This window comes from Aquarana catesbeiana, linkage group LG05, assembly GCF_042186555.1.
Source record: "Aquarana catesbeiana isolate 2022-GZ linkage group LG05, ASM4218655v1, whole genome shotgun sequence".
Classification (NCBI taxonomy): domain Eukaryota; kingdom Metazoa; phylum Chordata; class Amphibia; order Anura; family Ranidae; genus Aquarana; species Aquarana catesbeiana.
The window spans coordinates 4,441,708-4,467,134 of NC_133328.1; the positions used below are offsets into that span (position 1 = coordinate 4,441,708).

General features: G+C 61.6%; 1 protein-coding gene across 1 annotated transcript; it reads right to left on the reverse strand.

Annotated features, from left to right (window-relative positions):
* Nucleotides 1-3,729: 3,729 nt before the first annotated feature.
* EXOSC4 (exosome component 4) lies at nucleotides 3,730-18,165 on the reverse strand. The gene is made up of 3 exons (XM_073629378.1): nucleotides 17,905-18,165; nucleotides 10,716-10,922; nucleotides 3,730-6,437 (listed from the first exon to the last, which is right to left on the reverse strand). Exons 1-3 carry the CDS (start codon nucleotides 18,073-18,075, stop codon nucleotides 6,066-6,068), a joined length of 750 nt encoding a protein of 249 aa, XP_073485479.1. The 5' UTR covers nucleotides 18,076-18,165; the 3' UTR covers nucleotides 3,730-6,065.
* Nucleotides 18,166-25,427: the final 7,262 nt, after the last annotated feature.

Here is a 25,427-nt window from a genome sequence, read left to right on the forward strand (position 1 = left end):
TCTGCAGCAACTGTGTGATGTTATCATGTTACTATGGAGGAAAATCTCTGAGGAACATTTCCAACACCTTGTTGAAGGCCAAAGGGCGTCCAACCTGATACTAGCAAGGTGTACAGTGCCTTGAAAAAGTATTCATACCCCTTGAAATTCCCCACATTTTGTTACAACCAAAAACGTAAATGTATTTTATTGGGATTTTATGTGATGGACCAACACAAAGTGTCACATAATTGTGAAGTGGAAGGAAAATGATAAATTATACAAATAAATATGTGAAAAGTGTGGGGGAGGGGCATTTGTATGGCGCCCCCCGGAGTCAATACTTTGCAGAACCCCCTTTCTCTACAAGTCTTTTTGGGGATGTCTCTACCAGCTTTGCACATCTAGAGAGGACATTTCTCCCCATTCTTCTTTGTAAAATATCTCAAGCTCTGTCAGATTGGATGGAGAGCGTCTGTGAACAGCAATTTTCAAGTCTTGTCACAGATTCTCAATGTGATTTAGGTCTGGACTGTGAATGGGCCATTCTAACACATGAATATGCTTTGATCTAAACCATTCCATTGTAGCTCTGGCTGGATGTTTCGGGTCGTTGTCCTGCTGGAAGGTGAACCTCCTCTCAAGTCTTTTGTAGACTCTAACAGGTTTTCTTCTAAGATTGTCCTGTATTTGTCTCCATCCATCTTCCCATCAACTCTGACCAGCTTCCCTGTCCCTTCTGAAGAAAACCATCCCCACCACATGATGGGCCACCACCATGTTTCACGGTGGGGATGGTGTGTTCAGGGTGATGTGCAGTGTTAGTTTTCTGGTCAGTTTAGGTGGACGGCCATGTCTTGGTAGGTTTGCAGTTGTGCCATACTCTTTCCATTTTCCGATGATGGATTGAACAGAGCTCCGTGAGATGTTCAAAGCTTGGGAGATTTTTTTATGACCTAACCCTGCTTTATACTTCTCCACAACTTTATCCCTGACCTGTCTGGTGTGCTCCTTGGCCTTCATGATGCTGTTTGTTCACTAAGGATCTCTAACAAACCTCTGAGGGCTTCACAGAACAGCTGTATTTGTACTGAGATTAAATGACACACAGGGGGACTCTATTTACTAATTAGATGACTTCTGAAGGCAATTGGTTCCACTAGATTTTAGTTAGGGGTATCAGAGTAAAGAGGGGTGAATACAAATGCCCCCCCCCCCCACACACACTTTTCACTTTTTTTATTTGTATCATTTTCCCTCCACTTCACAATTATGTGACACTTTGTGTTGATCTATCACATAAAATCCCAATAAAATACATTTACGTTTTTGGTTGTAACATGACAAAATGTGGGGAATTTCAAGGGGTGTGAATACTTTTTCAAGGCACTGTACCTAATAAAGTGGCCGATGAGTGGATGTGGCACCCGGGTGTAAATGTCGGGCGTGCTGCCACATGTAGCGTGTTATTGCTGGTGGGTACAAATTCTATGAGGTCCGGATTACATTCTATGAGGTCTGGATGTGCGATATAAACAGTATGGAGCTGCGGTTCTGTATACAGCGGTCTGCACTGTGTTCCGGGCTGGAGCCGAGACTTCGTGTCTCATATCCGGAACACAGGAGAAGCTACAGCAGCGGAGCTCAGCCAATCAGAGGGAGCGATGTATTCTATCAATGTGACATCATCAGCCCGCCTCTCCCAATCAGAGGGAGCGATGTATTCTATCAATGTGACATCATCAGCCCGCCTCTCCTGACACAGCCAATCAGAGGGAGTGATGTATTCTATCAATGTGACATCATCAGCCCGCCTCTCCCAATCAGAGGGAGCGATGTATTCTATCAATGTGCCATCATCAGCCCGCCTCTCCCAATAAGAAGGAGTGACGTATTCTATCAATGTGACATCATCAGCCCGCCTCTCCTGACACAGCCAATCAGAGGGAGCGATGTATTCGATCAATGTGACATCATCAGCCCGCCTCTCCCAATCAGAGGGAGCGATGTATTCGATCAATGTGACATCATCAGCCCGCCTCTCCTAATCAGAGGGAGCGATGTATTCGATCAATGTGACATCATCAGCCCGCCTCTCCTGACACAACCAATCAGAGGAAGCGATGTATTCTATCAATGTGACATCATCAGCCCGCCTCTCCTGACACAGCCAATCAGAGGAAGCGATGTATTCTATCAATGTGACATCATCAGCCCGCCTCTCCCAATCAGAGGGAGCGATGTATTCTATCAATGTGACATCATCAGCCCGCCTCTCCTGACACAGCCAATCAGAGGGAGCGATGTATTCGATCAATGTGACATCATCAGCCCGCCTCTCCCAATCAGAGGGAGCGATGTATTCGATCAATGTGACATCATCAGCCTGCCTCTCCTGACACAGCCAATCAGAGGGAGCGATGTATTCCATCAATGTGACCTCATCAGCCCGCCTCTCCTGACTCAGCTAATCAGAGGAGGCTTTGTATTAATTGCTAGAATACATCACTTTCTCTGAATGGCTAAAAGTCAGATACTTTTCTGTGTTCCGGGTAGGAGACAGGAAGTCTGGGCCGACACCCGGAACACAGTGCAGTACACCGGATGTGGCCTCAGCTCCATACAGTTTATATCGCACATCCAGCGGCCTCACAGGTTTGTGAGGGGACATCACTTGTTTGGGCCAGCTTGGCCCAAAGGAATTACTGTGTTTCCCTGAAAACAAGCCCGAGTCTTAATTTTGGCAACAAAAGACACAGTAGGTCTTATTTTCGGGGTAGGTCTTATTTTCGGGGTAGGTCTTATTTTCGGGGTAGGTCTTATCGTGCCATCTGCTGTCTTCTCTCCCTCCCCGTCAGGAATCCCCAGTGGAACCAAGTAAAAGTTTGTAAAATGCTAGAATTCAATCTATTACAAAACTATATCATGTAAACTGTGTAGGTTTCTGTAATCTAATAGTGCCAAATAGCTTCTTATATCGCAGCTCAGCGCTTCTGTGACCCGCCGGAGCTCTTTTCCCCACTCCGAGCATTGTGGAGGGAGGGGCCAAGATCTCCCGCTGACAGCTGGGAGGAGGGGAGATCAGCTGAGCGTCACTTCCATGGCCAGCTGGAGCTCTCTTCCCCACTCCGAGCACTGCATAGGGAGAGGCCGAGACCCCCGCTGACAGCTGGGAGAAGAGGAGAGCAGCGGGAGATCAGCTGGGTGTCACCTCCATGGCCTTACGGAGCTCTCTTCCCCACTCCGAGCACTGCAGAGGGAGGAGCCGAGATCTCCCGCTGACAGCTGAGAAGAGGAGAGCAGCGGGAGATCAGCTGGGTGTCACCTCCATGGCCTTACGGAGCTCTCTTCCCCACTCCGAGCACTGCAGAGGGAGGAGCCGAGATCTCCCGCTGACAGCTGGGAGAAGAGGAGAGCAGCGGGAGATCAGCTGAGTGTCGCTTCCATGGCCCGCTGGAGCTCTCTTCCCCACTCCAAGCACTGCAGAGGGAGGGGCCGAGATCCCCCGCTGACAGCTGAGAGAAGAGGAGAGCAGCGGGAGATCAGCTGAGCCCGCTATACCGTACGTTTTGGCACAATTAGATTACAGAAAAGTAGAGTTTACATTCTATAATAGCCCTTCCTGTAAATCACGGGTCTTATTTTCGGGGGAAACACATCATGTAAATTGTGTGAAAAGCTGGAGCTCTTCTTTAATTCCTCTACATGAATTCACTCAACTAAGAAAAAAAAAAAAAACAGTTGCCAATATGACACAAAATATGTTTCTTTATTAAACTATTGATTGGAAAAACACATTTCTATAAAGCAGAGATCTTGTCCATTTAGTGGCCCAGATATTTATGGGCCAAAAGAAAAAGAAAAACAGTTCTGTTCGCTCAACCTCCAGCTGTTGTGGAACTACAAGTCCCATGAGGCATTGCAAGACACCCCCCCCCCCCCCCCACAAGCATGACTCCAAGTCAAAGGCGTGATGGGACTTGTAGTTCCACAACAGCTGGCGGGGCTGCAATGTGAGCACCCCGTGCGTGTGAAGAGTTCTGCTGGGCATGTGCCCAGAAAAGTCCCTGTACAGCCATCTTTATTTCAATCGGGGGGCTTCCTGCAGTATACTTGTCTCTGAACATACCCCAAAGAGTGTGGATGCCAGAGAGTTACCGCCCCCCCCCCCCTCTCAGCTGGCTGAGACCTACTGCAAGAAAGCTTGGGGGACCGATCAGATGCAATAGGTCACTGCCAGCAGAGAGTGCATCACAGGTTAATAGATGGGGGAGGGTGGTATTGTGGTAGAAGAGATCAGAGGGAATTCCAGGAAGAGATCTGCGGCTGGCAGAGGTGATGAGTCTGTAGGTGCTGACATCACCTCTCCGCTCCTTTCTTACAGCACTGCAAAGACAATCATGGATGTCAATTTCTGCACAGCAAGATACAGATAAGGGAGACACAACCGATCGATCTTCTGGGTTTATTTCAGGATTGTGAACATGACGCTCCCAGGTGGATGCCTCTTTGTGGAGGAGCTTGTTGTTTCCACCATAGTTTACCAATCACCGACTGCAGGAGAACACAAAGGCAGTACTCCGCTAAAAGTCAACGCCGGTGTAACTTTATTGTTCTGGACAGGCAGACACAAAGTCCACACTTGGAACCTTAACAACCAGGGGTCTCAAACTGGCGGCCCCTCCAGCTGTTGTGAAAACTACATGTCCCATGAGCCATTACAAGGCTGACAGCTTACAAGCATGACTCCCACAGGCAGAGGCATGATGGGAGTTGTAGTTTCACAACAGCTGGAGGGGCTGCCAGTTTGAAACACCCCCCCCCCGTCTTATACAGTTCCCTCTAAACCAGACTCCATCCCTAGTAATAAGTGGCGGTGCACCGAAATGAAAATTTTGGTGCCGAAACAGAAAAATCAGGTTGTACTTGGCCAAAAATGAGTTACAAAATTTTATATATATATACATATACACACACACACACACACACACTGTATTTATTGGCGTATAACACGCACTTTTTCACCCTGAAAATCGGGTGCAAATAGTGTGTGCGTGTTATACGCTGATACTGCAATTCAGGCTTGTTCGAGGGAACGAGGAGGGGGACGGGACGAGCGCCCTCAGATTAACAACAGCGAGAATCTCCTGTTTACTCAGCAGCCTCTGTAGGAGGAAGTCCCGCCTCCTGGGCCGGCATTGGACCAGTGTTCTGTCTATCATAGAAGCCGGTGCAGGAGGCGGGGCTTTGCATTAAAGAGGCCGCCAAGTAAACAGGAGATTCTCCCTGTATGTAATCTGACGGCGCTCGTCCCGCCCCCTTCAAGGGAGCAGATGGGCACTGATCAGGCTGCATTCATGGCAATGGTGAGGCTGCATTGGATGGGCGCTGGCGAGGCCGCATTGGATGGGCGCTGGCGAGGCCGCATTGGATGGGCGCTGGCGAGGCCGCATTGGATGGGCGCTGGCGAGGCCGCAGTGGATGGGCGCTGGCGAGGCCGCAGTGGATGGGCGCTGGCGAGGCCGCAGTGGATGGGCGCTGGCGAGGCCGCATTGGATGGGCGCTGGCGAGGCCGCAGTGGATGGGCGCTGGCGAGGCCGCATTGGATGGGCGCTGGCGAGGCCGCATTGGATGGGCGCTGGCGAGGCCGCATTGGATGGGCGCTGGCGAGGCCGCATTGGATGGGCGCTGGCGAGGCCGCATTGGATGGGCACGGACCTTTATTTTGCTTCAAAGTTTTTTATTCAAAATTTGAGTTTTTTCCTGAAACTTCCCTCCTAAAATGAAGGTGTGTGTGTGTTATAAGCTGATAAATACGGGTATATATTTTTTTTTTTTTATATAGAATTGTATTCTATTCGACTTTATAATTATTATCCTGAATGTAAATGAATCAGAGTTTATTGTGGGGTCACTATCAGCACCTTTAGCGCAATAAAAACGCATCCCTTTACATTCCAAGTACATCTTCACGCTGTACAGAACACGGGGGGAACAAAGCCCAAACCTCCCGGAGATCATCGCCCATTCAGTTATGGTAAAGGCCGGGTGGACGCCCCCCTCATACGGGGGGGAAGCAGCGGCCATTATGACGATCCGTGGTCTCCCAGCAGCGCCGTGGTCTCCTGTAGATGCTCCCTCACTGCCTGGTCCAGGACGGCGTAGACATCCTTACAGGCTTTGCTGGCTGCGTCCATGACGCGCTCCAGGTGATCCTCGTGGAGCCGTGAGTTCATTTCCAGCAGAGCTATCCGGTCAGATTTGGGCAACAAAGCCAACGCCAGCTGAGGGCCCCCGGCCGCCTCCTCGATGTAACTCAAGTCCACCAACGGCGTGTCCTCAATGAACCCGGCCGAGCACGCGCAGACGTAATCCCTCATAGGGATCCCGGCGTCAATCACCGCCAGAGTGGCCGCGTTCACCGAGGTGCAGTAATTCCCGCCGTCCGCCTGGAGGATCTGCAATACAAAAGACAAGATAATCAATGGAGAGCGGAGACCATTTCTTCACATATTAAAGTGTCACTCTACCCACAACCCTCCTGTAATTACAATATAGCCAAGTAGAAAAAAATAAAATAAAATGAATTGTGTTAAAAAAATAAATAAAAAGAAGAGCTTAACCACGTGCCTACTGGGCACTCCCCCCTCCTGCCCAGGCCAATTTTCAGAGCTGTCACACCTTGAATGACAATTGCGCTGTCATGTAACACTGTACCCAAATGACATTTTTATCTTTTTTTCTCACAAATAGAGCTTTCTTTTGGTGGTATTTACTCATCACTGAGATTTTTATTTTTTGCTAAACTAAAAAAAAAAAAAAAACAAAACCGCAAATTTTGAAAAACAAAACAAAAAAAAAAAAAAAAAAAAAAAGTTTTTCATAGTTTGTTATAAAATTTTGCAGAGATAATTTTTCTCCATCACCGACTGGCATGGAGGAGGCGGCACCCGCCGGCACGGAGGAGGAGGCGGCACCCGCCGGCACGGAGGAGGCGTGGCACCCGCCGGCACGGAGGAGGAGGCGGCACCCGCCGGCACGGAGGAGGAGGCGGCACCCGCCGGCACGGAGGAGGAGGCGGCACCCGCCGGCACGGAGGAGGAGGCGGCACCCGCCGGCACGGAGGAGGAGGCGGCACCCGCCGGCACGGAGGAGGAGGCGGCACCCGCCGGCACGGAGGAGGAGGCGGCACCCGCCGGCACGGAGGAGGAGGCGGCACCCGCCGGCACGGAGGAGGAGGCGGCACCCACCGGCACGGAGGAGGAGGCGGCACCCTCCGGCACGGAGGAGGAGGCGGCACCCACCGGCACGGAGGAGGAGGCGGCACCCACCGGCACGGAGGAGGCGGCGGCACCCACCGGCACGGAGGAGGCGGCGGCACCCACCGGCACGGAGGAGGCGGCGGCACCCACCGGCACGGAGGAGGCGGCGGCACCCACCGGCACGGAGGAGGCGGCGGCACCCACCGGCACGGAGGAGGCGGCGGCACCCACCGGCACGGAGGAGGCGGCGGCACCCACCGGCACGGAGGAGGCGGCGGCACCCACCGGCACGGAGGAGGCGGCGGCACCCACCGGCACGGAGGAGGCGGCGGCACCCACCGGCACGGAGGAGGCGGCGGCACCCACCGGCACGGAGGAGGCGGCGGCACCCACCGGCACGGAGGAGGCGGCGGCACCCACCGGCACGGAGGAGGCGGCGGCACCCACCGGCACGGAGGAGGCGGCGGCACCCACCGGCACGGAGGAGGCGGCGGCACCCACCGGCACGGAGGAGGCGGCACCCACCGGCACGGAGGAGGCGGCACCCACCGGCACGGAGGAGGCGGCACCGATTGGCAGCACTGATAATCAGTGTAGATGTCCCTTTCACACAAGCCGGTTTCCAGCTCTCCTCTCAGCATGAAGAAAGGAATGCCAATCACTGACTTGTGTTTACATCGTGATCAGCTGTGATTGGCTCTTTATCCTGATCTGTGATCAGCTTTGTCCGTAAAACACAGCAAATCACAGAGAGCGCCAGGTGCACGCCACAGCGTACGTGCGAGGGTTCGCGGTCCTGGGAAGAGGTCACATGACACCCTCCCCAGAACTGGACGGCCCTGCTGTAGCTGTCATTCAGATATAGTGCAGTCAGGAAGTGGTTGATAAAAAAAATAATTTTCCAAGGATCCAGCGCTGTCCTCACCCGGACCGATTCTTCTCCAGTCTTTAGGCTCCTGGCACTGGATTGATAACTGTGTGCAGCCGGCTGCGGCTCCTTGTGGCCTTACTGCCGGCTGCACTTGGTGACTGGCGTCCCGCAGCCTTCTGGGACCTGCAATGTGTTTTCCGGAAGGCTGCGGCTGGGGGACTTCCACTCTGATCACTGAGGCGATCTGCGCAGAAGTGGGTAACTATCAAAACTTGGTACCGCCCCCCCCCAAAAAAAAAATCATAAGGGGGAAGAGGAGGAGGAAGAGTGGAAGATTTTTATATCATCTCTGAATAACAATTTTGGGTGTCACATTTCAGCCCTGCACCATTGGTGGAGGGAATATTTGAGGCGTGACATTTTTGGGAACTACTGGACAGATCCTCAAAGCGGACGTTTCATGTACAGCAGAGCTCAGACAGAGAAAGAAGCAGCAGAAGGAGCCAATCGCTTCATGTGCTGACAAGAAGCATGTTGAGAGGAAGAGAGAGCAGAGTGACAGAGGGATGAGCTCATCACTGAGCTGCTTCTCCTTTCACTGTCCAGTCACAGGCTGGGGGCTTGTCTGGGATGACCTGGCGATTGTATTTTATACCCCAGATCTCTCCATAAAGAGGACCTGTCATGCTGTATTGTTATGTCAAGGGGTGTCCACATTCCTTGAGACAGCAATAAAAGTGATCCAAAAAATGGACAGGGTTAAAAAAAAAAAAAGCACCCCGAGCGGAAGCGAACACATACGTAGGTCACACCCACATTAGGGGTGCGCATCTTCACTGGCCTCACGATTCGATTCGATTACGATTATCAGGTCCACGATTAACGATGCATCACGATTACTGCGCGCGGTTTTCATCCAAAAAATTTAAGTAGTCAGAAGAACTCAATTTTTTAAATTTTATCTGTTCTTAAAAAAAAGACAACACTCCTTGCATGTAGCAAAGTGTAATCAGTGCAGACAACTTAAAGAGGAGCTCCAGACTGCCCCCAAATGACTACAGGAGATGATCAGAGACTGCAGACATGCTACAGGAGATGATCAGAGACTGCGGACATGCTACAGGAGATGATCAGAGACTGCGGACATGCTACAGGAGATGATCAGAGACTGCGGACATGCTACAGGAGATGGTCAGAGACTGCGGACATGCTACAGGAGATGATCAGAGACTGCGGACATGCTACAGGAGATGATCAGAGACTGCGGACATGCTACAGCAGATGATCAGAGACTGCGGACATGCTACAGGAGATGATCAGAGACTGCGGACATGCTACAGGAGATGATCAGAGACTGCGGACATGCTACAGGAGATGATCAGAGACTGCGGACATGCTACAGGAAATGGTCAGAGACTGCGGACATGCTACAGGAGATGATCAGAGACTGCGGACATGCTACAGGAGATGATCAGAGACTGCGGACATGCTACAGGAGATGGTCACAGACTGGGGACATGGCACAGGAGATGGTCACAGACTGGGGACATGGCACAGGAGTTGGTCACAGACTGGGGACATGGCACAGGAGTTGGTCACAGACTGGGGACATGGCACAGGAGATGGTCACAGACTGGGGACATGGCACAGGAGATGGTCACAGACTGGGGACATGGCACAGGAGATGGTCACAGACAATAATGCAGAGTTGTGGTGTGATGAATGCACATAGAAGACAATTGTATGATATGGACTTGTGTCACAGCGCCCCCCCTCCCCCTCTGTACTTACATGCTGCTTCGCCGGTGCTGGTGGCAACCTGTAATGAGCAGGGCGATCTGCCTGCTCACCATCTCCCCCCGATCTCCACTCCAGCCGCCGGTGTTCCGCCGGTTGTCACATCTTTCCTGAGCAGGGAATTCTCCCGGGAGAGCGCTCCGTACGTAAAGCTTTTACTAGTGTGTGTATTTTCCGCTCATGTGACTCTCGGCCGCGCCTCCCTCCTCTCACGTCTCTCCTGATGTCAGCCCCGCCCGCCTCTCTTCTGACCTGATAGCTCCAGTCAGTGGGCGGGGCTGAAATCAGGGGACTCAGAGGAGGGAGGCGCGGCCGAGAGTCACATGAGCGGAAAATACACACAGTAGTAACAGCTTTACGTACGGAGCGCTCTCCCGGGAGGGGGCGGGGCCAGACATCGATTTTTCGGGTCGCATGCATCGATGCCGCATCGGGGACACCCGAATCGCGATGCATCGATGCTGCGATTAATTTCAGCAGCCCTAACCCACATATGCGATATCTCCACAAACATCAGAGCGAGAGCAATAATTCTAGGATCTGAGGCTAATTTAATGCAGACCTTAATCAGCCACAGATCCCGCGTAATTATTATGTGTTCAGGTTTATAGGGATGATGTGGGTAACACCCCCTGGGGGGCCGCGGTCTGAGGACCCCCCATGTGACCTGTAAAGGTTTGTCGCCAATTCCACGAGCAATTATAATGTGTGACATGTTTGGTATCCGATTACTCGGCATAAGATCGTCTTTTATATTTCACCAGATAATTGGGGTATAGATTGTTTAGTCCCCTCCCCCCCCTCACCTGTACATAGATGTCGATCTGGGATCGGGGGTATTGCTTGGTGAGGATGGCCGCCTCGAACGTTTGTTTGAGGTGAATTGTCATCTCAGTGGATTTCCGATCTCCATGAGGGCGACGCTTCCTCTCCGCTGTACTGAAGGTGGCCATACTGAACTGACAGTTCACCACCGCCCGGTCATAGAGGGTCTTACTGCGAGGACCCCGGATCTAGAGAATGGGGGGAGAGAGAGAAGGGGTCAGGATCTATGAGTGATACACAGCGACCGCCCGTGTACCCCTCCCCCCACACAGCAACCGCCTGTGTCCCCCTCCCCCACCCAGTCATAGAGGGTCTTACTGCGAGGACCCCGGATCTATGAGTGATACACAGCATCCCCCTCCCCCCACACAGGGACCACCCGTGTCCCCCTCCCCCACCACACACAGACCACCCACGTCCCCCTCCCCCACCACACAGCGACGGCCCGCGCCCCCCCTCCCACACAGCGACCGCCCCCCTCCCCCACCACACAGCGACCGCCCGCGCCCCCCTCCCACACAGCGACCGCCCCCCTCCCCCACCACACAGCGAACGCCCGCGGCCCCCTCCCACACAGCGACCGCCCGCCTCCCCCACCACACAGCGACCGCCCGCGCCCCCCTCCCCCACAGCGACCGCCGCGTCCCCCACCACACAGCGACCGCCCGCGCCCCCCTCCCCACCACACAGCGACCGCCCGCGCCCCCTCCCACACAGCGACCGCCCGCCTCCCCCACCACACAGCGACCGCCCCCCTCCCCCACCACACAGCGAACGCCCGCGCCCCTCTCCCCCACCACACAGCGACCGCCCGCGGCCCCCTCCCACACAGCGACCACCCGCGCCCCCCTCCCCCACAGCGACCGCCGCGTCCCCCACCACACAGCGACCGCCCGCGCCCCCCTCCCCACCACACAGCGACCGCCCGCGCCCCCTCCCACACAGCGACCGCCCGCCTCCCCCACCACACAGCGACCGCCCCCCTCCCCCACCACACAGCGAACGCCCGCGCCCCTCTCCCCCACCACACAGCGACCGCCCGCGGCCCCCTCCCACACAGCGACCACCCGCGCCCCCCTCCCCCACAGCGACCGCCGCGTCCCCCACCACACAGCGACCGCCCGCGCCCCCCTCCCCACCACACAGCGACCGCCTGCGCCCCCTCCCACACAGCGACCGCCCGCCTCCCCCACCACACAGCGACCGCCCCCCTCCCCCACCACACAGCGAACGCCCGCGCCCCTCTCCCCCACCACACAGCGACCGCCCGCGGCCCCCTCCCACACAGCGACCGCCCGCGCCCCCCTCCCCCACAGCGACCGCCGCGTCCCCCACCACACAGCGACCGCCCGCGCCCCCCTCCCCACCACACAGCGACCGCCCGCGCCCCCTCCCACACAGCGACCGCCCGCCTCCCCCACCACACAGCGACCGCCCCCCTCCCCACCACACAGCGACCGCCCGCGCCCCCTCCCACACAGCGACCGCCCGCCTCCCCCACCACACAGCGACCGCCCGCCTCCCCCACCACACAGCGACCGCCCCTCTCCCCCACCACACAGCGACCGCCCGCGGCCCCCTCCCACACAGCGACCACCCGCGCCCCCCTCCCCCACAGCGACCGCCGCGTCCCCCACCACACAGCGACCGCCCGCGCCCCCCTCCCCACCACACAGCGACCGCCTGCGCCCCCTCCCACACAGCGACCGCCCGCCTCCCCCACCACACAGCGACCGCCCGCGCCCCCCTCCCCCACAGCGACCGCCGCGTCCCCCACCACACAGCGACCGCCCGCGCCCCCCTCCCCCACAGCGACCGCCGCGCCCCCCTCCCCACCACACAGCGACCGCCCGCGCCCCCTCCCACACAGCGACCGCCCGCCTCCCCCACCACACAGGGACCGCCGCGTCCCCCACCACACAGCGACCGCCCGCGCCCCCCTCCCCCACAGCGACCGCCCGCGCCCCCCTCCCCACCACACAGCGACCGCCCGCGCCCCCACCACACAGCGACCGCCCGCGCCCCCTCCCACACAGCGACCGCCCGCCTCCCCCACCACACAGCCACCGCCCGCGCCCCCCTCCCCCACAGCGACCGCCGCGTCCCCCACCACACAGCGACCGCCCGCGCCCCCCTCCCCCACAGCGACCGCCCGCGCCCCCCTTCCCACCACACAGCGACCGCCCGTTCCCCCCTCCCCCACAGCGACCGCCGCGTCCCCCACCACACAGCGACCGCCCGCGCCCCCCTCCCCCACCACACAGCGACCGCCCGCGCCCCCCTCCCCCACCAGACAGCGACCGCCCGCGCCCCCCTCCCCCACAGCGACCGCCGCGTCCCCCACCACACAGCGACCGCCCGCGCCCCCCTCCCCACCACACAGCGACCGCCTGCGCCCCCTCCCACACAGCGACCGCCCGCCTCCCCCACCACACAGCGACCGCCCGCGCCCCCCTCCCCCACAGCGACCGCCGCGTCCCCCACTACACAGCGACCGCCCGCGCCCCCCTCCCCCACAGCGACCGCCCGCGCCCCCCTCCCCACCACACAGCGACCGCCCGCGCCCCCTCCCCCACCACACAGCGACCGCCCGCGCCCCCCTCCCCCACCAGACAGCGACCGCCCGCGCCCCCCTCCCCCACAGCGACCGCCGCGTCCCCCACCACACAGCGACCGCCCGCGCCCCCCTCCCCACCACACAGCGACCGCCTGCGCCCCCTCCCACACAGCGACCGCCCGCCTCCCCCACCACACAGCGACCGCCCGCGCCCCCCTCCCCCACAGCGACCGCCGCGTCCCCCACTACACAGCGACCGCCCGCGCCCCCCTCCCCCACAGCGACCGCCCGCGCCCCCCTCCCCACCACACAGCGACCGCCCGCGCCCCCTCCCACACAGCGACCGCCCGCCTTCCCAACCACACAGCGACCGCCCGCGCCCCTCTCCCCCACCACACAGCGACCGCCCGCGCCCCCCTCCCCCACAGCGACCGCCGCGTCCCCCACCACACAGCGACCGCCCGCGCCCCCCTCCCCCACCACACAGCGACCACGCCCCCCTCCCCCACCACACACCGACCACCCGTATCCCCCTGCCCCCACACAGCGACCGCCTGCGCCCCCCTCCCCCACCACACAGCGACCACCCGCGTCCCCCTCCCCCACCACACAGCAACCGCCCGCATCCCCCTCCCCCACCACACAGCGACCACGCCCCCCTCCCCCACCACACACCGACCACCCGTATCCCCCTGCCCCCACACAGCGACCGCCTGCGCCCCCCTCCCCCACCACACAGCAACCGCCCGCATCCCCCTCCCCCACCACACAGCGACCGCCCGCATCCCCCTCCCCCACCACACAGCGACCACCCGCGTCCCCCTCCCCCACCACACAGCAACCGCCCGCGTCCCCCTCCCCCACCACACAGCGACCGCCCGCGCCCCCCTCCCCCACCACACAGCGACCGCCCGCGCCCCCCTCCCCCACCACACAGCGACCGCCCGCGTCCCCCTCCCCCACCACACAGCGACCGCCCGCGCCCCCCTCCCCCACCACACAGCGACCGCCCGCGCCCCCCTCCCCCACCACACAGCGACCGCCCACGCCCCCCTCCCCCACCACACACCGACCACCCGTATCCCCCTGCCCCCACACAGCGACCGCCTGCGCCCCCCTCCCCCACCACACAGCGACCGCCCGCGCCCCCTCCCACACAGCGACCGCCCGCCTCCCCCACCACACAGCCACCGCCCGCGCCCCCCTCCCCCACAGCGACCGCCGCGTCCCCCACCACACAGCGACCGCCCGCGCCCCCCTCCCCCACAGCGACCGCCCGCGCCCCCCTTCCCACCACACAGCGACCGCCCGTTCCCCCCTCCCCCACAGCGACCGCCGCGTCCCCCACCACACAGCGACCGCCCGCGCCCCCCTCCCCCACCACACAGCGACCGCCCGCGCCCCCCTCCCCCACCACACAGCGACCGCCCGCGCCCCCCTCCCCCACAGCGACCGCCGCGTCCCCCACCACACAGCGACCGCCCGCGCCCCCCTCCCCACCACACAGCGACCGCCTGCGCCCCCTCCCACACAGCGACCGCCCGCCTCCCCCACCACACAGCGACCGCCCGCGCCCCCCTCCCCCACAGCGACCGCCGCGTCCCCCACTACACAGCGACCGCCCGCGCCCCCCTCCCCCACAGCGACCGCCCGCGCCCCCCTCCCCACCACACAGCGACCGCCCGCGCCCCCTCCCCCACCACACAGCGACCGCCCGCGCCCCCCTCCCCCACCAGACAGCGACCGCCCGCGCCCCCCTCCCCCACAGCGACCGCCGCGTCCCCCACCACACAGCGACCGCCCGCGCCCCCCTCCCCACCACACAGCGACCGCCTGCGCCCCCTCCCACACAGCGACCGCCCGCCTCCCCCACCACACAGCTACCGCCCGCGCCCCCCTCCCCCACAGCGACCGCCGCGTCCCCCACTACACAGCGACCGCCCGCGCCCCCCTCCCCCACAGCGACCGCCCGCGCCCCCCTCCCCACCACACAGCGACCGCCCGCGCCCCCTCCCACACAGCGACCGCCCGCCTTCCCAACCACACAGCGACCGCCCGCGCCCCTCTCCCCCACCACACAGCGACCGCCCGCGCCCCCCTCCCCCACAGCGACCGCCGCGTCCCCCACCACACAGCGACCGCCCGCGCCCCCCTCCCCCACCACACAGCGACCACGCCCCCCTCCCCCACCACACACCGACCACCCGTATCCCCCTGCCCCCACACAGCGACCGCCTGCGCCCCCCTCCCCCACCACACAGCGACCACCCGCGTCCCCCTCCCCCACCACACAGCAACCGCCCGCATCCCCCTCCCCCACCACACAGCGACCACGCCCCCCTCCCCCACCACACACCGACCACCCGTATCCCCCTGCCCCCACACAGCGACCGCCTGCGCCCCCCTCCCCCACCACACAGCAACCGCCCGCATCCCCCTCCCCCACCACACAGCGACCGCCCGCATCCCCCTCCCCCACCACACAGCGACCACCCGCGTCCCCCTCCCCCACCACACAGCAACCGCCCGCGTCCCCCTCCCCCACCACACAGCGACCGCCCGCGCCCCCCTCCCCCACCACACAGCGACCGCCCGCGCCCCCCTCCCCCACCACACAGCGACCGCCCGCGTCCCCCTCCCCCACCACACAGCGACCGCCCGCGCCCCCCTCCCCCACCACACAGCGACCGCCCGCGCCCCCCTCCCCCACCACACAGCGACCGCCCACGCCCCCCTCCCCCACCACACACCGACCACCCGTATCCCCCTGCCCCCACACACCGACCGCCTGCGCCCCCCTCCCCCACCACACAGCGACCGCCCGCGCCCCCTCCCACACAGCGACCGCCCGCCTCCCCCACCACACAGCCACCGCCCGCGCCCCCCTCCCCCACAGCGACCGCCGCGTCCCCCACCACACAGCGACCGCCCGCGCCCCCCTCCCCCACAGCGACCGCCCGCGCCCCCCTTCCCACCACACAGCGACCGCCCGTTCCCCCCTCCCCCACAGCGACCGCCGCGTCCCCCACCACACAGCGACCGCCCGCGCCCCCCTCCCCCACCACACAGCGACCGCCCGCGCCCCCCTCCCCCACCACACAGCGACCGCCCGCGCCCCCCTCCCCCACAGCGACCGCCGCGTCCCCCACCACACAGCGACCGCCCGCGCCCCCCTCCCCACCACACAGCGACCGCCTGCGCCCCCTCCCACACAGCGACCGCCCGCCTCCCCCACCACACAGCGACCGCCCGCGCCCCCCTCCCCCACAGCGACCGCCGCGTCCCCCACTACACAGCGACCGCCCGCGCCCCCCTCCCCCACAGCGACCGCCCGCGCCCCCCTCCCCACCACACAGCGACCGCCCGCGCCCCCTCCCCCACCACACAGCGACCGCCCGCGCCCCCCTCCCCCACCAGACAGCGACCGCCCGCGCCCCCCTCCCCCACAGCGACCGCCGCGTCCCCCACCACACAGCGACCGCCCGCGCCCCCCTCCCCACCACACAGCGACCGCCTGCGCCCCCTCCCACACAGCGACCGCCCGCCTCCCCCACCACACAGCTACCGCCCGCGCCCCCCTCCCCCACAGCGACCGCCGCGTCCCCCACTACACAGCGACCGCCCGCGCCCCCCTCCCCCACAGCGACCGCCCGCGCCCCCCTCCCCACCACACAGCGACCGCCCGCGCCCCCTCCCACACAGCGACCGCCCGCCTTCCCAACCACACAGCGACCGCCCGCGCCCCTCTCCCCCACCACACAGCGACCGCCCGCGCCCCCCTCCCCCACAGCGACCGCCGCGTCCCCCACCACACAGCGACCGCCCGCGCCCCCCTCCCCCACCACACAGCGACCACGCCCCCCTCCCCCACCACACACCGACCACCCGTATCCCCCTGCCCCCACACAGCGACCGCCTGCGCCCCCCTCCCCCACCACACAGCGACCACCCGCGTCCCCCTCCCCCACCACACAGCAACCGCCCGCATCCCCCTCCCCCACCACACAGCGACCACGCCCCCCTCCCCCACCACACACCGACCACCCGTATCCCCCTGCCCCCACACAGCGACCGCCTGCGCCCCCCTCCCCCACCACACAGCAACCGCCCGCATCCCCCTCCCCCACCACACAGCGACCGCCCGCATCCCCCTCCCCCACCACACAGCGACCACCCGCGTCCCCCTCCCCCACCACACAGCAACCGCCCGCATCCCCCTCCCCCACCACACAGCGACCGCCCGCGCCCCCCTCCCCCACCACACAGCGACCGCCCGCGCCCCCCTCCCCCACAGCGACCGCCGCGTCCCCCACCACACAGCGACCGCCCGCGCCCCCCTCCCCCACCACACAGCGACCGCCCGCGCCCCCCTCCCCCACCACACAGCGACCGCCCGCGCCCCCCTCCCCCACCACACACCGACCACCCGTATCCCCCTGCCCCCACACAGCGACCGCCTGCGCCCCCCTCCCCCACCACACAGCGACCACCCGCGTCCCCCTCCCCCACCACACAGCAACCGCCCGCATCCCCCTCCCCCACCACACAGCGACCGCCCGTGTCCCCCTCCCCCACCACACAGCGACCGCCCGTGTCCCCCTCCCCCCACACACCTCATGAGGTCCGTAGACTGTGGCCAGCGCCTTGGTGTTCCCCTGCTCTACATAGGCCGATCCGTCCGCCTGATCGAACACCCCCATCCGGCACTGAATCTTCCGGAGCTCCACCGGCCTCCTCCCGTCCTGCCGGAAACCTTCATCGGAGAGCAGCTCCAGTCCCGCCATCTCCGCACACGCGTGTACACAGCACCACTTCCGGACACACACCTCACTTCCGGTAAGACTTCCGACAGAATTCAGCCACTTCCGGTCTATCCTTCGCTCCGCTTCTCGCTGATCCTTTCCTCACATCCGGTCCATCTGTCACACCCCCTCCACTCACTGATTTCCTTGGTTGTCACTTCCGGTGGCGGTTCTCCCCCTGTATGGAGGCGGAGGGGGCGGGGTTTTTCTTATGTAAGGATCGTAAAACCCACAAACCCTTCGGGGTGATGATCGCTCACATGGGGGCGGAGAGTTTCCTTTTCGCTTCGATATTTGGAGAAGCAACGGGAAGTGAGATAATATCTAAATTGTAGTTGTCACCAGCATTGGTGTCCCCAATGGAAGGTTTCCCCTCACTTCCTGTTCTGGTGACAACTGTAATATGTTTCACTGCAGTATAAATGGAGGAGAAAAGCACCCGGGATGGGACTCTAATAATCTAATGACACTGCTGCGTCTTATTCTAAAATACAATCATCTTTACATACAGTCTGTCCCCCCCCCCCCAGGAGAATAGAGGACCTGACTCACATGATGGCAGTCTGCCCCCCCCCCGAGGAGAATAGAGGACCTGACTCACATGATGGCAGTCTGCCCCCCCCCAGAGGAGAATAGAAGGATCTGGCTTACATGATGGCAGCCTGGCCCCCCCAGAGGAGAATAGGAGGACCTCACTCACATGATGGCAGTCTGCCCCCCCCAGGAGACTAGAGGACCTGACTCACATGGTGGCAGTCTGCCCCCCCCTCCGAGGAGAATAGAGGACCTGACTCACATGATGGCAGTCTGCCCCCTCCCCCCCCGAGGAGAATAGGAGGACCTGACTCACATGATGGCAGTCTGCCCCCTCCCCCCCGAGGAGAATAGGAGGACATGGCTAACATGATGGCAGTCTGCCCCCCCCCCCAGAGGAGAATAGAGGACCTGGCTCACATGGTGGCAGTCTGCCCCCCCAGGAGAATAGGAGGACCTGACTCACATGGTGGCAGTCTGCCCCCCCCCCCAGAGGAGAATAGAGGACCTGACTCACATGATGGCAGTCTGCCCCCCCCATTGGAGAATAGAGGACCTGACTCACATGATGGCAGTCTGCCCCCCCCCCCCCCAGGGAGAATAGAGGGCCTGACTCACATGATGACTGTCTGCCCCCCCCCGAGGAGAATAGAGGACCTGACTCACATGATGGCAGTCTGCCCCCCCCCCCGAGGAGAATAGAGGACCTGACTCACATGATGGCAGTCTGCCCCCGCCCCCCAGAGGAGAATAGAGGACCTGGCTCACATGGTGGCAGTCTGCCCACCCAGGAGAATAGAGGACCTGACTCACATGATGACAGTCTGCCCCCGCCCCCCAGAGGAGAATAGAGGACCTGGCTCACATGATGACAGTCTGCCCCCCCCCCCCAGGAGAATAGAGGACCTGACTCACATGATGGCAGTCTGCCCCCCCCCCCCCCGAGGAGAATAGGAGGACCTGACTCACATGATGGCAGTCTGCCCCCCCCAGAGGAGGATAGGAGGACCTGGCTCACATGATGGCAGTCTGCCCCCCCAGAGGAGAATAGAGGACCTGACTCACATGATGACAGTCTGCCCCCTCCCCCCGAGGAGAATAGAGGACCTGACTCACATGATGGCAGTCTGCCCCCCCCCCCCCCAGGAGAATAGAGGACCTGACTCACATGATGGCAGTCTGCCCCCCCCCCCAAGGAGAATAGAGGACCTGACTCACATGATGGCAGTCTGCCCCCCCCCCCGAGGAGAATAGAGGACCTGACTCACATGATGGCAGTCTGCCCCCCCCCCCCATTGGAGAATAGAGGACCTGACTCACATGGTGGCAGTCTGCCCCCCCTCATTGGAGAATAGAGGACCTGACTCACATGATGGCAGTCTGCCCCCCCCCCATTGGAGAATAGAGGACCTGACTCACATGATGGCAGTCTGCCCCCCCGAGGAGAATAGAGGACCTGACTCACATGATGGCAGTCCGCCCCCCCCCCCCCCCCGAGGAGAATAGAGGACCTGACTCACATGATGGCAGTCTGCCCCCCCCCCCCCGAGGAGAATAGAGGACCTGACTCACATGATGGCAGTCTGCCCCCCCGAGGAGAATAGAGGACCTGACTCACATGATGGCAGTCTGCCCCCCCTCATTGGAGAATAGAGGACCTGACTCACATGATGGCAGTCTGCCCCCCCCATTGGAGAATAGAGGACCTGACTCACATGATGGCAGTCTGCCCCCCCGAGGAGAATAGAGGACCTGACTCACATGATGGCAGTCCGCCCCCCCCCCCCCGAGGAGAATAGAGGACCTGACTCACATGATGGCAGTCTGCCCCCCCCCCCCGAGGAGAATAGAGGACCTGACTCACATGATGGCAGTCTGCCCCCCCCAGAGGAGAATAGAAGGATCTGGCTTACATGATGGCAGCCTGGCCCCCACAGCGGAGAATAGAGGACCTGACTCACATGATGGCAGTCTGCCCCCCCCCCAGGAGAATAGAGGACCTGACTCACATGATGGCAGTCTGCCCCCCCCCCCCCAAGGAGAATAGAGGACCTGACTCACATGATGGCAGTCTGCCCCCCCTGAGGAGAATAGAGGGCCTGACTCACATGATGACAGTCTGCCCCCTCCCCCCGAGGAGAATAGAGGACCTGACTCACATGGTGGCAGTCTGCCCCCCCGAGGAGAATAGAGGACCTGACTCACATGATGGCAGTCTGCCCCCCCGAGGAGAATAGAGGACCTGACTCACATGGTGGCAGTCTGCCCCCCCCCCCCCGAGGAGAATAGAGGACCTGACTCACATGATGGCAGTCTGCCCCCCCTGAGGAGAATAGAGGGCCTGACTCACATGATGACAGTCTGCCCCCTCCCCCCGAGGAGAATAGAGGACCTGACTCACATGATGGCAGTCTGCCCCCCCCCCGAGGAGAATAGAGGACCTGACTCACATGATGGCAGTCTGCCCCCCCCCAGAGGAGAATAGAAGGATCTGGCTTACATGATGGCAGCCTGGCCCCCCCAGAGGAGAATAGGAGGACCTCACTCACATGATGGCAGTCTGCCCCCCCGAGGAGACTAGAGGACCTGACTCACATGGTGGCAGTCTGCCCCCCCCTCCGAGGAGAATAGAGGACCTGACTCACATGATGGCAGTCTGCCCCCTCCCCCCCCGAGGAGAATAGGAGGACCTGACTCACATGATGGCAGTCTGCCCCCTCCCCCCCGAGGAGAATAGGAGGACATGGCTAACATGATGGCAGTCTGCCCCCCCCCCCAGAGGAGAATAGAGGACCTGGCTCACATGGTGGCAGTCTGCCCCCCCAGGAGAATAGGAGGACCTGACTCACATGGTGGCAGTCTGCCCCCCCCCCAGAGGAGAATAGAGGACCTGACTCACATGATGGCAGTCTGCCCCCCCCATTGGAGAATAGAGGACCTGACTCACATGATGGCAGTCTGCCCCCCCCCCCCAGGGAGAATAGAGGGCCTGACTCACATGATGACTGTCTGCCCCCCCCGAGGAGAATAGAGGACCTGACTCACATGATGGCAGTCTGCCCCCCCCCCCGAGGAGAATAGAGGACCTGACTCACATGATGGCAGTCTGCCCCCGCCCCCCAGAGGAGAATAGAGGACCTGGCTCACATGGTGGCAGTCTGCCCACCCAGGAGAATAGAGGACCTGACTCACATGATGACAGTCTGCCCCCGCCCCCCAGAGGAGAATAGAGGACCTGGCTCACATGGTGGCAGTCTGCCCCCCCAGGAGAATAGGAGGACCTGACTCACATGATGACAGTCTGCCCCCGCCCCCCAGAGGAGAATAGAAGGACCTGACTCACATGATGGCAGTCTGCCCCCCCCAGAGGAGAATAGAGGACCTGACTCACATGGTGGCAGTCTGCCCCCCCGAGGAGAATAGAGGACCTGACTCACATGATGGCAGTCTGCCCCCCCCCAGAGGATAATAGAGGACCTGACCCACATGATGGCAGTCTGCCCCCCCAGAGGAGAATAGAGGACCTGACTCACATGGTGGCAGTCTGCCCCCCCCCCAGAGGATAATAGGGGACCTGACTCACATGATGGCACTCTGCCCCTCCCAGAGGAGAATAGAGGACCTGACTCACATGGTGGCAGTCTGCCCCCCCCAGAGGAGAATAGAGGACCTGACTCATGATGGCAGTCTGCCCCCCCCGAGCAGAATAGAGGACCTGACTCACATGATGGCAGTCTGCCCCCCCCCAGAGTAGAATAGAGGACCTGACTCACATGATGGCAGTCTGCCCCCCCCATTGGAGAATAGAGGACCTGACTCAATGATGGCAGTCTGCCCCCCCAGAGCCCACAGGAGAATAGAGGACCTGGCTCACATGGTGGCAGTCTGCCCCTGCCCCCCAGAGGAGAATAGGGGACCTGGCTCACATGGTGGCAGTCTGCCCCCACCCCCAGGGGAGAATAGAAGGACCTGGCTCACATGATGGCAGCCTGGCCCCCCCAGAGGAGAATAGGAGGACCTGACTCACATGATGGCAGTCTGCCCCTCCCCCCAGAGAAGAATAGGAGGACATGTCTCACATGATGGCAGTCTGCCCCCCCGAGGAGAATAGAGGACCTGACTCACATGGTGGCAGTCTGCCCCCCCGAGGAGAATAGAGGACCTGACTCACATGATGGCAGTTTGCCCCCTCCCCCCCCGAGGAGAATAGGAGGACCTGGCTCACATGATGGCAGTCTGCCCCCCTAGAGGAGAATAGAGGACCTGACTCACATGATGGCAGTCTGCCCCCCCAGAGGAGAAGAGAAGGACCTGATTTACATGGTGGCAGTCTGCCCCCCCCCGAGGAGAATAGAGGACCTGACTCACATGCTCACATGGTGGCTGTCTGCCCCCCCCCCCCCCCCCCAGAGGAGAATATAGGACCTGACTCACATGATGACAGTCTGCCCCCGCCTCCCAGAGGAGAATAGAGGACCTGGCTCACATGGTGGCAGTCTGCCCCCCCAGGAGAATAGGAGGACCTGACTCACATGGTGGCAGTCTGCCCCCATCCCCAGAGGAGAATAGAAGGACCTGGCTCACATGATGGCAGCCTGCCCCCCCCGAGGAGAATAGGAGGACCTGATTCACATGGTGGCAGTCTGCCCCCCCGAGGAGAATAGAGGACCTGACTCACATGGTGGCAGTCTGCCCCCCCCCCGAGGAGAATAGAGGACCTGACTCACATGATGGCAGTCTGCCCCCCCCAGAGGATAATAGAGGACCTGACTCACATGATGGCAGTCTGCCCCCCCCAGAGGACAATAGAGGATCTGACTCACATGGTGGCTGTCTGCCCCCCCCCCCAGAGGAGAATATAGGACCTGACTCACATGATGACAGTCTGCCCCCGCCCCCCAGAGGAGAATAGAGGACCTGGCTCACATGGTGGCAGTCTGCCCCCCCAGGAGAATAGGAGGACCTGACTCACATGGTGGCAGTCTGCCCCCATCCCCAGAGGAGAATAGAAGGACCTGGCTCACATGATGGCAGCCTGCCCCCCCCCGAGGAGAATAGGAGGACCTGATTCACATGGTGGCAGTCTGCCCTCCCGAGGAGAATAGAGGACCTGACTCACATGGTGGCAATTCCCCCCCCCCCGAGGAGAATAGAGGACCTGACTCACATGATGGCAGTCTGCCCCCCCCCCCAAGGAGAATAGAGGACCTGACTCACATGATGGCAGTCTGCCCCCCCTGAGGAGAATAGAGGGCCTGACTCACATGATGACAGTCTGCCCCCTCCCCCCGAGGAGAATAGAGGACCTGACTCACATGGTGGCAGTCTGCCCCCCCGAGGAGAATAGAGGACCTGACTCACATGATGGCAGTCTGCCCCCCCGAGGAGAATAGAGGACCTGACTCACATGGTGGCAGTCTGCCCCCCCCCCCGAGGAGAATAGAGGACCTGACTCACATGATGGCAGTCTGCCCCCCCTGAGGAGAATAGAGGGCCTGACTCACATGATGACAGTCTGCCCCCTCCCCCCGAGGAGAATAGAGGACCTGACTCACATGATGGCAGTCTGCCCCCCCCCCCGAGGAGAATAGAGGACCTGACTCACATGATGGCAGTCTGCCCCCCCGAGGAGACTAGAGGACCTGACTCACATGGTGGCAGTCTGCCCCCCCCTCCGAGGAGAATAGAGGACCTGACTCACATGATGGCAGTCTGCCCCCTCCCCCCCCGAGGAGAATAGGAGGACCTGACTCACATGATGGCAGTCTGCCCCCTCCCCCCCGAGGAGAATAGGAGGACATGGCTAACATGATGGCAGTCTGCCCCCCCCCCCCAGAGGAGAATAGAGGACCTGGCTCACATGGTGGCAGTCTGCCCCCCCAGGAGAATAGGAGGACCTGACTCACATGGTGGCAGTCTGCCCCCCCCCCCAGAGGAGAATAGAGGACCTGACTCACATGATGGCAGTCTGCCCCCCCCATTGGAGAATAGAGGACCTGACTCACATGATGGCAGTCTGCCCCCCCCCCCCAGGGAGAATAGAGGGCCTGACTCACATGATGACTGTCTGCCCCCCCCGAGGAGAATAGAGGACCTGACTCACATGATGGCAGTCTGCCCCCCCCCCCCGAGGAGAATAGAGGACCTGACTCACATGATGGCAGTCTGCCCCCGCCCCCCAGAGGAGAATAGAGGACCTGGCTCACATGGTGGCAGTCTGCCCACCCAGGAGAATAGAGGACCTGACTCACATGATGACAGTCTGCCCCCGCCCCCCAGAGGAGAATAGAGGACCTGGCTCACATGGTGGCAGTCTGCCCCCCCAGGAGAATAGGAGGACCTGACTCACATGATGACAGTCTGCCCCCGCCCCCCAGAGGAGAATAGAAGGACCTGACTCACATGATGGCAGTCTGCCCCCCCAGAGGAGAATAGAGGACCTGACTCACATGGTGGCAGTCTGCCCCCCCGAGGAGAATAGAGGACCTGACTCACATGATGGCAGTCTGCCCCCCCCCAGAGGATAATAGAGGACCTGACCCACATGATGGCAGTCTGCCCCCCCAGAGGAGAATAGAGGACCTGACTCACATGGTGGCAGTCTGCCCCCCCCCCAGAGGATAATAGGGGACCTGACTCACATGATGGCACTCTGCCCCTCCCAGAGGAGAATAGAGGACCTGACTCACATGGTGGCAGTCTGCCCCCCCCAGAGGAGAATAGAGGACCTGACTCATGATGGCAGTCTGCCCCCCCCGAGCAGAATAGAGGACCTGACTCACATGATGGCAGTCTGCCCC